The sequence below is a fragment of the Hipposideros armiger genome, unplaced genomic scaffold, assembly GCF_001890085.2.
Source record: "Hipposideros armiger isolate ML-2016 unplaced genomic scaffold, ASM189008v1 scaffold_11, whole genome shotgun sequence".
NCBI lineage: Eukaryota > Metazoa > Chordata > Mammalia > Chiroptera > Hipposideridae > Hipposideros > Hipposideros armiger.
This window is the reverse complement of record NW_017731361.1, coordinates 5,452,239-5,465,185: the sequence shown is the minus strand read 5'-3', so window position 1 is coordinate 5,465,185 and position 12,947 is coordinate 5,452,239. Positions and strand designations below refer to the sequence as shown.

The window sequence follows — 12,947 nt, the reverse complement described above, 5'->3', positions numbered from 1 at the left end:
GTCAGCTCACCCAAACCCATGGAACCTGAGGGTAGGGAAGGGAGGGCTTCCCCAAAGAAAAACCGAGGAGCTGTTACCAGAAGGTGGGGTACTGGATGCCCAACAGGCAAAACCAACAAATATTCTCTAGGGGTGAAGGAAGTGAAGGGCATTTGAAGGTTGGAGCTTCTGAGACATTCCCCAGCATGGGGATAGTTCGAGGGTTAAGAGTAGAACCTCTGGTGTCGACCTGCTGGGGTCGAATCTCTGCTCTGATACTTATTAGCTCACTGACTTTGAGCAGGGTACCCAGTCTAATACTTGGCTTCCTCATCTGCAGAATAGAGTAACAATAGTACCTACTGCATAGGGTTGATTTGAGAATTAAATGAGATGATGATTGCATGTAAAGCGATCAGTACAATGCAAATGCTCCATAAATGAGAATTACTTTGTTATTGTCATCTGGACATGCAACAGTTCAGCATCCCGCCCCCTCCCCCCCCACCCCTCTACACACACCTGGGTGAGTCTCACTCTGTAAGCAGGCCTGAGTGGAAGTCTGACGCTTTCTGTGTCCTACATGTACTCACTCATCACCTGCTTTGAGTTCTCAAGCTCTCTCCTCTAGCTCTTTTTCAAATCTCATTAGGCTCAAGAGGGGGTTACTATGCCAAGAAAATTCTCTATGTCTGAGCATCAGCACATTAGGCTAGAAGCACTGACTCTCCCACAAGAAGACACACGCCCCTGGGATTTTCCTGGCAATCACGTGCGAGCCTGAAGCTCTGATGTCGGCAGCTGCATCGGGGTGGGGAGAGGGGCCGTTTTCAAATTGTTAAAAATGTGCACATTACATCTTTTCAGCCAGCACAACATGGCTGGGCCCTTGGCAGGGGCTGCCTCCTTGCCTTGTCCTCAAGGATGATGGAACTGGCCAAAGATTGCAGCTGGGGTCCCTAAGGCTGCCCAGAGAACCAGGGGTGTCTGCACTGAGCTCCAGAAATGGGGAACTAGTCACTCAAGATGAGCGAGCAAAGGGCTCCTAGGAGGAAACAAAGTGTTTCATCAAAACATACCCTGCTCTTATTCTAGCCACTGCGAAGCCAAAGCTGACCGTTTGCCTAGATGGTGCGTTCTGAAGGGCTCGCTGCTAAAAAGAGCATCATGAGGCTTCTCACACGGACTCCAAGATGGAAGGAGGCTGACGTGGGGGATGGAAGAGCCAAGTAAAAAACGAGGAGAAACTTCCACCCGATTAAAAAGTGTTTATGCATTGATGTCAAATCATGTGTGTGTTTCTATAAAGAAATAAAAAGCTTACGAGCGTATGGGCTCTAGAAGCAGACAGACCTAAGCTGGAATTCTAGTTTCACCACTTCCTAGCTTATGTGACTTCCCCTATCCTTCATCTCCTCCTGTATAAAATGGGGGTAATTATAGCACTTCACTCACATGTTTTAAGGACTCTGTGAGTTACTGCCTGGTAAGGCGGTAATAAATGTTAGCTGGTATTGTCGGTCATTGAGAGAAAACGGAAGCCTGAAAGCTGAGTCGGGGGTGGGTGAGGGTGAATAGTTTATGATTCTCCAGACGCCTTTATCTCCTCCTGCTCCCATCACACTGAACGCACCTCTCTGTTTCTCTCTGTCCCCTTCACACCTGTGTCCTTGCTGTCTTTATGCTTGGGACACCTTTCCTTTCATCTAAGTGGCAAACTTCTCTCCATCTTTTGAGAATCATCTCCACTGTCACTTCTGTGAAGCTGCCTCTGGTACCTGCCTCCCAAATTGAAAGGATGGCCCTTCCTCGGAGCCTGAGCCTACCTGCTACGCGCTGCAAGGGTCGCCGTGCCACATGGCAAATGCTGTTTCTTACATACTTGCCTATCCCCAGGACAGCTGTGAGTTCCCCGAGGACAGACAGCCTGTCTTATACCTCCTGGTTTTAGCAGCTCCCAGGACCCAAGAGGTGGTCAACAAGTGTTGGCTGAATGGAAGCATGAAAATGGAGAGTGACTGCTCTAAAAAGATGATGGCCGGTTGTTCGCCACTCTAAGGAAAAACAGAAAGGAAACGGACTTAAGCTCCATCATGGGAAACTTCAGTGCGACACAAAGAATTCCCTTAGCGAGAGTGTTAGATACCAGACCAAGTCCCCATGGGACAGCGTGGAATTTCCTTTAAGGATCATTAAAAAAAAAAAAAAAAAAAAGGATACTTTTTATTTTGGGTTGATTCTGACGTGGGTTTGCTTGAAGGCAGTCCCCCAGCCTGATACAAAGTCAGTAAAATAACCTGTAAGGAATTCAGATGACAGCAAAGGGTCTCTGGGCTCTTGGTCAGCAGGTTATCCGGACAGTTTCCTGCGCCAAGCACTGGCGAGGAGGCTGGGAAGGAATGTGGCTGTGTGTGCCTGAACGGAGGGTGGATGTCTGCCCAACAAGCCTAAAACCCAGGGACGTGGGCAAGTAGAATAGCCTGCCCAGTGTAATGAAGTCGCCTCGTGTTCAAGGATTCAAGTCTAATGACACCCGATTTCTTTCTTTCAACCAGAACTTTCGAGTACAACAGAAAGGAGGGGCGACAGTCTAGAGCACCACTTCATCTGATTTCTTTCACTTGGCCAGCCCATCCAGGTGCGAGTGGGCACGTGCTGTGTACCAGACCCTGGGCTGGGTGCTGGGGGGACCGGGTCAACGAGACCTGGTCTCTGTCCTTACTGAGATGTTTACTAAGAGAAAAACAGGCACCAAATATTTTACGACAAATAATGAATTATGGGTAGAAAGTACTACGAAGGGCGAAATGATGTGACGAGGAGAAAAGGTGAGACTAGAAAGACGGCTACTCTTAACTGGCATTCCTTCATCTAACGCAGAAGACTCTACTATGAGCACCCCGCTTCTTTTTCATAGATAAAAAGGTTCAGAAGAGCTCCTCCCCTCAAAGCGAATAATTTTAAAAAGGTCTTTTTAATCATCTAACAAAAAAAATGCAAAAGGACATACAGCCAGTGTCAGAGCAAAAATTTTCATTTGAAGCTGGGCACAGGGCCGGAGGATAAAATGTTATTTGGTATCTAGAGAAAGGACCCATGAATTCAAGTCTTGAAAAATGTGCTGGGTGGCCTTGGAAAAGCGTATTAGCTAGCTGGGTTTAAGCAGGGAAGCTGGGGCTGGCCTCCTGGGGTCAATTACATAAGAGGCTTCACAGATACACGGTGTGAGAGGTGTTGCTAAGGGCTGTGGGATAACAGTGGGCCGAGGTTTTCATCATTTCAACCTAAAGCCTTCCTGCTTTGGTCCCCATTGCCTGACACTGACTGGGTGGCTGGCATTCTGAAGGATATGGCCCTGGTTGGGCCCCCCCCCGCCCCCCCCCCCAGCAGTTACTGTGCTGGTTAGAGGCTCCCTCAGTTGCTGTGCAGGCTGGACTCAGGCGATCCTGACTAACCCAACAGAGTTAATTAGCTGCAACTTAGCTTAGTGCTATTGAAAGCACCGCAAGCCAATGACACTGACACATTTGGGGAGGAGAGACGTGTATCTGAGTGGAGGTTGAGCAAGAGCCAAGAAAAGAAGGAATTAAAGCCCTGATTTAATTCCTAAGAGAGCAAATGTGTTTGGGGGTCTGAGAAAATCTTTCATTTACCTACTTTCAAGTGTCCATCAAGTCCATTCTAACCAAGGTGCTCTTATGACCAATCATAAAGCCAGAACAAACGAGTGAAAACCACCAAACAAACCACCAGACGTGGCACAATTTGAGCTCTACTCTGAGTGACTGCTAAAAGTAAAATGAAAACGGAAATCTTTTCTGTTAAGAAAACGTGAATGTTGAAGTGACTGGAAAGGCCAAGGCATAAAAAACATCCAAATACATACCGCAGATTTCATTCTCCACACGATGGGCCGTGCAGGTCTCACTCACCTAGGTACCTTGTGGCCTCATGTATGGATGAGGCTTCAGAGGCTGGGAGAATTTTCCAGAGCAGGGTGCAAGCTTGGTAGAAGGCAGCAGGTGCTGAGTCAGTGCTGTTCACAGGGGTAAACCAGTGCTTTGTTAAGTGACAGCTGACAGTATGAACGGCTTACACGTGACCCACCCCTCAGAAGCAACCCACAGGGGGATTCACTCTCCTGCTCCCTTAGGACAAGCATCTGGGTCTAGAAGCCTCGCCCTCGATCCCCAGAGCTCTGGTTCCCCTACCCTCTCCTCCCAAGCCCTCTGCTCTTGCTGCAAAAGCCAGGAGCTAACTGTATACCTGGGGTCCAGGCGGCAAATCAGAACTACCTGGAGGGGATAGGATGAAGGAAGACTCAAAAATATGAACTGGCCTGGGACAGCCCATAAACAAGTGACCGGTTTACAAACCTGAGGGACACGCCCAGCTGGTGGGGCTGCCTATGTTCTGGCTCTTGGATGATTCCACACCATGTCAATGAAGTTCCAGAAAATGGGTGATTAGAAACTCAAATTTAGGAAGAATACAACAGTGTGTGTGCTAGGAGATAAAGTCAGAAACATTCATTGGAGTATGACTCTGGGGCTTAATTGTTTAAGATGCTTGAGAGCTTCTCCTCAAGTTCACGAGCATTTGACCTCTTCCAAAAGGAAACCAAAGCTCCTCGGACTACATCAGAAATCAGCACTGCAGGTGTCACCAGTAATCACAGGAGCCCAGACTTGTCACCTCTGATCACGGTCTTCGCTGATTTGAAGATATACATTAAAATAAGCATCGTGTCAAAACTTTATCAGAAACGTAAGAAACAAGCATACCACCAAATGGAAAAGTCATTTAATTAAAAAATCATACTTCCACTCATTTTTACAGGGATTGTCACATAAACCAACCAAATGTAAGAAAGCCAAGTTTCTGTGGCCGCGCAACAGAAGCAGTATTTTCTTTACAGATATGCTTAGTGATGCAAAAGCACATTTTTTTTTTTTAAAGCTTGAATATGGCAAAAGTGTTTCACTAATAACAGGGAGAAAGTTCTAGTCTAGTCACAGATTCCTTTTTAATCACGGAATTGGATTCTACATACTAGTCAATATTCAATACTGAAGTTTAAAACAGTGCATTCCTTACAATTTTAAAAAAAAACATTAAAGTGCCATTTTTAAGTACTTTATTGATATTATATCACACAGCACTTTATAATATACTCAAAGGAAGCCTAAATTATGAATTAAACATGCAAATATTTTCTTCCCTTCAAATATGGACAAAATGTCTTTTTAGAGTGCCTTTTAACACTAGCCTAGCATTTATATTAGCTACTAAACATTTATGAGTTTGATCTTTTTTTCAACATGACTTTTAATAAGTTAATATGGAATATAGCTGTAGATAGTAACCATTTGATAAATATGAACAAAGTTTTAAAATGGCACTTAATTTACATCTTTGATCATTTCGATAGTCAATCAACAGCCTCTCTCGTTTGTCAAATTGCCAACCTTCCAATCTTATAGGCTGTGAAGGCTCAGCGACTGCCAGCTTATGTGGGTTTCTATATGAGTCCATATCTTCACATATATAAATGGGCACTGTACATACACATACTAATAGCATCATCAGATGAACCTCTTGTCACAAGTACAAGGTTGACCCTGGCATCTGGATACCCAAGAAAGCTGTTCATAGGTGTCCGGACAACTTTGCAGAAATGGTTGCTGTGGACTGGCTCGGCCTCTCCAGGACTGCTCCAGGTAATTCTGACATTTTGATGATCAATACTCTGGTTCTCACCGACTATACTGAAGAGAATTTTGACACATGAATCATTGCTACCCTTGCATGGGTCTAGGATGGTGCCAAGCCTTGGCTCTCTAAAACATTCCACCTTAAAAGATGCTTCCATGGCGTCGTATCCTGTAAAACTTGTGTAAAAATATTAGTGGTGAACCTTTTTTTGTGATAGATTCCACCCCCCATTAAGAGCTATATTTATCTCTTTTAAAAAAAAAATTCAAAGTTCTTCAGTACGGATGGCTTTTTACTTTCTCTCTGCTCCCAGCATCACTATATAAACTCCTGGCAATACCATTTCTCCCAAGAATACATGTGCTTCCAGTAGCAGACCACATTTCAGCAAGGGCTGGCTCTGAATGACGTCTGGGTTCTCTCTATGGCCTCTCCCTCTGCTTTGGGGAGCTCTTTAGTTAGACAGGTACTCTAGGCGGTATAAAGAACGGAGCTAATGATTACTTGTTGGAGCATTGTCTCGGGCATGCTGTGGAATTGTGCAAGGTTCACTGCTCTGCCACTGTTGTTATTTTCATGCTACAATTACAGAGAAGTGGTTCAGCACCCGGCGGATCAGGGTGGCTGCCAAACACATCTGAGCACAAGATAAATTTTTTAAACACCAGCACAGGGTGTGTGAGAGGACACCCAGTTGACTTAGGAGAAGTGTGGGGCAGGGCTGTCTACTAGGTAATTGATTACTGTCAAGTCTGCCAGAGATGATAGATAACCTTTGCCGAGCTAGAATACCTAGGACACTCCTTTAAAAGTCAGGTGGCTACGAGGCTGTTTGGTTTCTTCAGTGCTGGCTCCCTACGTGGGTAAGATGGCTGCTCAAAAACACTGAATGCTAGGGCACACTGTGGGTGCCATGATGGCCAGTGCTGTGCCTGGGAGTCCTGGGTCCTTAAGTCTAGGTGCTCCAGACTTCCTTTTGGAAACAGAAGCCCGAGGATGAAAGGTGCCAAGAGACAGTCACAAATCGGTGATCGAGGTACAGTGAGCTGATTAGTTCTGTCTCCCTACCCCTCAATCATGGATGCTTTGAGAGTCACTGTAATCAAGACAGAACTTTTGGTGCGACTGAGGCTGCTGTTTCCAGGAGATAAAAATGCAGGTGGGTAGGTGGACTTGCTTTCGAGCTAGATATGGCACACACAACCGTGGAGTCCTGACAAATGCCTGGAATGACCTTGTCACTGGCGTGGCTCTGTCCTGCTAATGCCAGTCTGTCAATGCGCGACTGCTCATGTTCCCTTTCTCTTTGTCTCTGTCCAAAAAACACTCAGCAAAGAGGGCTGAACTGGAATTATGTTGAAAAAGAGTTTTGGTTTGACAGAAGAAAACATATACTGGCTGTCGAAATACTAAAATACTAAGCTAAAAACTGGCCCCGATTATAGGATACTGAGGGAGGTGGTACTACACAGGGGGCCCTATATGTTTATTTTTGAAAACAGAAGAGACTATCCCTAACCTTGAGCAAATCGGGAATATACTTTGCCTGGGGGGCAAGGATCTGAAACTAGTTGTCTTCTTATGACATTGCATCCTGCAGCCATAGAGTTCTCTGAGTACATGAAGGGAGAGTGAGAGACTGATCTCAACACCCGAAAAAGACTCAGGCTCTGAATACCAGGCAGGTCCCAGGGCCTAATCAAAGAGGCACGGCTCCTGGGACAGCTCAGGAACCTCGGTCAATAGTCTTCCACTCTCATACCTGGATCACTCCCCGAATCTGCTCCCAAGTTCCCTATTCAAGCAGAGAACGTAAGGGATGGCGGCATACATAGTGGAGAGGGTACAATCTACTGTTAGTCTCCAAATTCCTTCCTATTTGTTGGCTCATAGTCTGAACGGTTTCTCCAGTTCTGTAGCAAATGGGGAGGAGGTAAGCCTGGATGGGGAGAGAGAGCAGGGCAGCCATCTGCCATCAGCTCAGCATGGCCACGGGGGAGCTGGGAAGGGGTCGACCTAAAAATTCCCATTGGCAGTAGCTCCTTTTCCCTCTGGCTTCCAATCAGGGCCAACTGAGGGAGGCAGGGACATGCTTCCAAGTGGTCAAGCTGGGGCCAAATGTTGACAGGTCTAACTTCAGTGAGGAACTCCCAAAGCCGGGTCTGTACCTTCTGCTCCTCCGTGTCAGCTCGAGCTAACGTTCCAGTGGGGCCGGTGACAATTTAAAATGTCAAATGTGTTAAAACGCATTATGTTGCACACTTCCTATTTGGAAAGCACAGTGCTCTAGAGGGTGCTTGTCACCTGGGCCCCTTCGCACAGGTCCCCACGCTGTTCAAAGTCCATGGGGCACAGGTGTAGCCTGTTCCTATGTTCCCTTTCTTCTTGGGTTTTTCAATGATAGCTCTCCTGAGTCCTATCTTGGTCTCATGCAGTCTTAATTCTTGTTTCCTGATTCAGTGGTAGCGTCTTGACTGTTGCTGGGTAATAGCTACGTAATCCTTTAGCTGACGAACTGAATCACAATGACACACTCCTGTTAACGGTAAAACCATCTATAAAGCTCTCACTGCATAAGACCCATTCCTCTTTGGAGTTTTTCTCTCATTTGGGGTTATAGGGACTCTGAGAAGAACAGGAAGGGCATAAACACGTTTAGGGAAAGGAGGAGCAACAGCATTTTGAGAACTAAAAGGTTTTCTCAGAACTCAGACACACGCAACATTTGCAAATGAGCTTGGCCTCCTTTATCAAGTCATAGAAGACGTGCAGAAGAGCCAGATATAAGAAACACGCAATTAGCCTATCTCCTTCTGTCCTGATATCTTGTGGTACCAAGAAATATACCTGAGAAGAAAAATGAAAAAATCAAAACAAAACAAAACCAGAAACAAAAACCAAAATAAAACAAAACCAAAACCAAAACGCCTAAGCCCTTCCCCACCTATTTAAATCCTGAGCTTCATCTCACCACTGAGTAGGAGTCCTTTGAAAACTTCTTTGCCTGAAGATGCTCTTTCCATCTCCAAACACAAAGCCCAAGAAAATGCTCAAAAACACATCTGGATAAAGAAGACTGAACACCAACAAGCACCAGCAGAGAGTGCAGAAGCATCTCCTTCCTCAAGGCCAGGGAGGGATGGCCTCCCCTCTCTCCGGCCGCACCTCCGCCCTCTCCCTCTTACTCACACTTGTTCAGCAGTGGAAGCTTCAGTGTGTGGAGCAAGTAGCTTTAAGAATATCAAATATAAAACTTTGCCATATAGTATTTCAAATCACTCTATTTACAAGTTTATCTTTTCAAAAAAAAATGTAAAAGATACAGTAATTCAACACAATTCAAGTTTTTCTTTTCTTCTTTAAACTTCCCCAAAGAGGAATTCCAGAAGCAGGAAACGCTCCGCAGCAGTGTGGCTGCCATCCCGAGGGGCTCCTGGGGAGCTCAACAGTCTGTCAGCGTGGAGTTTTTCTGCCCAGAGTCACTCTCGCGAGGACATTCAAATGTGGAGGATTCCAGCGAACGCTGGTCTTTGGAGACCAGAATTTGAAACGTCCAGGCCGGTCCAAGGCAGCATTCCACCAGACCGAGCCCCTGCTGGACTGCGAAATCCTCTTTATCAATAGGTACCCATCCCACCTTCCACGCCGCAATCTTTTGGTGTCCTTCTGAATTGCAGTGGCTCATGATATCAGTCTCATGCCTCAAACGTCTCAGAAACAATTCCCTTTCTCTGAGTGGCAGTGAACATACACGTATGTCCTTTTAAATCATAGGCCATCGGGTTAATCTAGGAATCAGCCCTGGAAATCGCCAGGGCACCAGTGCTCAGAGCCCGGGGCACTTCCAGGGGCTGGTCAGTGATGGGCTAGAGGGAGGCAAGGGCGGGGTAAGGGACGCGTAAATGGGAGGCCATTAGGGAAGGAGTCAGAAAAAGGGAGAATGTCACTCACTGGTAGGCAGCCCACTGCCCTCTAGAAAGCAAACACCAGTTGCACGGAAGAACAGAAATATTAAGCCTGTATGTAATTAAATCTCGAGGTTACTCGAGTTTGCTCCAAATAGATCCTGATGCTGCTGAAATAAATCACAAAGGAAACAGTTCCCAGCTGCTCTTCTGTCTGCCCCCAGCCCACTGTGATTTCTTGATCTGCTTCAGGTTGTTGGAAAGCCATTCAAAATACTACCCAAAATGGGGGAGGAAAGAAAAATGTCATGCAAAGACAGGGTGTTATTTTTTAGTTTGATTTTACAGTAGGTTGGGTTGCCGTGGTTATGAGGTGATGGCAGCCCCCGGTGGCAGAGAAGTTCCTAGCCTGGGGGGAGGGGAGGAGGGGGCACGTGGGGTGTGCATGTTCCCTTGCATGAGAGGAGTGGACTGAATTCTGCTGATGCTGGGCCAACGGCTGCTTTAGAGATGGTGAGAGATTGGATCTTACGTAAACAGTGCCGTAACCCCTTTCCACCCTGCATGCAAACAGACCCAGCTGCCTGGAGCACTGTGGGTCTCAAGTACTTAGAGGTGGGTTAGAGTGTCTGCTGTAAACAGAAGCAATGGACCAAGCCAGTATCTCAGAGCTGTTGCCCAGCCCTGTAGGCTCAGCTGCACTGCATGCTCTTGGGGTCTACTTAGATCTTACTTACTTCCTCTGTCAGAAGGCTGGGAGTTTGGATGACTGTTGAAACAAAATGAGTGCGCCCCACTGAGGGTGCTGAATGAGACAAACAGCTTTACAAGCCTTCCTCTCGGTTATCAAAATCAAATGGCCTCCTCTGCTGATTTCCTTGTTGCTTGCAGTATCACCACATGTCAGCTGAGATGATCGTGGCGATGGCGACACCAAAATTCACAGACACATTTGTGATGACAGGTAGCAGCAGAGCCATCCACCCTGCATTTCTCAGCAGCCAAGAGAAACGACCTACACCACTGGACTCAGCAGTTGTCATGGATACCATGGAAAGCGCAGTGTCTCTGCTGGGGCCCATGGTTAGAGGAACTCCACGTAGTTCTCGGGGATGAGGCCAGTCTTTCCGTTCAGAGTCCCCTCCAGCCAGCCAGGCTCCTGAGATGGATGAACTGTACAGGAAGGAGAGAGAGGATAAGAAAAGATGACGTTACAGATAGGGGAGGAGGAGGATATGTGCTGTGTGCGTGTATGTGTACGTGTGAAGGAAGTGTGGAGAGTGAGGGCGATAGCTCATGAAGTTACATAATGCTAGGACTTGTTTAAACCAGGGCTTCTTAACCTTTTGTGGTATATAAGCCTGATGAAGGCTATTCTGAACTTTCTTCACAACAAAAATGGGAACAGACACAGACATTCAAAATTTTGCAAACAGTTTTAGGAGTTTCAGAGACTTTCTGAAGTTCCTGGTTTAAACTATAAAGAAGTGACAGATTTCTACCTTTTAGGTTAGAGGTCACACTTATGGTGCTCCATCTGTATACTTATCTGTGCATCTAACCATCTACCACGTACCCATCTACCTACCCAGACCTGACTATGTACCAAGGGCAGTGCCCGTGGCAGATGCTGAGAGCTCATCTTTACAGATACCTTGCTCTTAACCATGCATTTCACTTGCCTTCAAATCTTTACCCTCTGTTTCTAATTTCCTTCCAAATTCCTCCTGTGGGTTTTGTTTTGCTTTTGTTTTTGTATTTTATAGTCTTTGAATACCCCTCTCTCTGTTCCAACCATATAATCTTTCTTAGCTGTCTTTCCTGTTCGCTAGAATTTTCCTCTCTCCTGTATACAGGTCTGCAAGCTGTCCTCTTCCTGTATTGCAACTTTCAAAATTTCTGCCCCTTTGATTTTTCAATATCCAAATATATACCCATTTCTATGACATCATACCCCATCTCCATGGAAACTACGGTGATATTGCAAAGATTACATAAAATCCAGCTGAGTCTGCAAAGCAGTTAAAGCAGGAAGGAAGGAGGAACTGAGGGACTTGGAGATGGGGGTGTTCGTGCTTGTGAACTGGGAATGTACAAATCACTCGTGGGTGAGGCTGGGCATCTGCTCCTAACGGATTAGGGAAACTCTAATTTTCTGAGATTGTTTGGAGAGAATGAATTTTTCCCCTATTCCCTTCCTAGGCTAATTAAGTGACTTCCTGAGCTTGTTTTAGAAAAGCATTTCCGCCCCCAAGACTACTATATAAGTCTAGTTTCAGTTTGTAGAGAAAGAAGCAAGAACGGGAGCAAATGGGGAGGAGCAGGACACGCACTGAAGCGTGCGGAAGGTCACAGTCAACCTTGTCCAGAGTGTGAATGCCTCTGTAGGAAAAGACAAGGTCAAACAGCAGTTAGTTGGCCTCCAAAATGCGTGCATAATTTCATATCACTAGGCTTCAGGAATCAACCCAAAGGAGCAAGGGTACTCTGCATTCATGACACCCACATAAGGAGCCCAGAAGCGAAGTGCTGTAGAAGAACACACACAACTTAAAAGTAGCCGCACTTCTGCAATGACCAAGCTCTCCAATCCTGGCGCCATAATACTAGTATCCAAATACCTTTGCCTTCTGCCTATCCATCCAGCTGACACTGCCAAGGCCATTTCTAGTGTCTGCACCTATTAAAGTGGTAACAATAAAACTCTCTCCCCCTCAGTGGGCTCTTGTGTTATTAGGAAGGAGCCAACGTGGTGAAAGCACTCAGCACAGAGTCAGGACACGGCAGATGCTCAGTATAGGCTGTCAGTAGGGGGCCCTGCGGCATTTGACCATTCACTTGAACTGGTCAGCAAGATGCTCTCCTGGTAAAACCTGGGTAAGAGCCTGAGAGGAACACCCACCTCACATGTTCAGAACCCAAACAGACCAAGCTCACTCTCCAAAATAGAAAGACCTAGAAAGAATAACCCACCAATCAAACAAAACATAGAATAGAAAAAGGCCCCTCCCACCTTCCAGCAAAGCAGCTGGTGGAGTTGTTTCTCCACTGGCTACATTGGGGTCTACGTCTTCAGGCATTTTCCCTTCCTGGCCAGCTGTTCAAACACAGCTCAGGTGCTGAGGTGGTCAAGTCTGCAATCAGAAATGGAATTTGCAGAGTAAGGGAATCAGTGGGGACAAAGGAGGCCCTCCAAACTGGAGAAGAAGAGATGAAAGAAGACATGTGTCAACAGGGGGCAATGCAGCCTTAGAGCAATGCTGACTCACTGGCGCCTTCAAGTCGGGCTTTATCAAGGTGTGGTACCCACCTGGATGCTTATCAAAACTTCAGTCTCCTGGGCCCCAT

General features: G+C 46.3%; 1 protein-coding gene across 4 annotated transcripts in view; it reads right to left on the bottom strand.

Annotated features, from left to right (window-relative positions):
- Positions 1 to 4,765: 4,765 nt before the first annotated feature.
- The window catches only part of ARHGAP26 (Rho GTPase activating protein 26), a 426,643-nt gene continuing 418,461 nt past the window's right edge, over positions 4,766 to 12,947 (bottom strand). For 2 of the 4 annotated variants that reach the window (XM_019663126.1, XM_019663152.1), the window contains one exon: positions 4,766 to 10,772. In XM_019663126.1, coding sequence (XP_019518671.1) covers positions 10,684 to 10,772 — 89 coding nt within the window. In that variant the 3' untranslated portion in view covers positions 4,766 to 10,683. The remainder of the gene's footprint in view (positions 10,773 to 12,947) is intronic. The other 2 variants (XM_019663141.1, XM_019663136.1) reach the window with 2 other exon arrangements.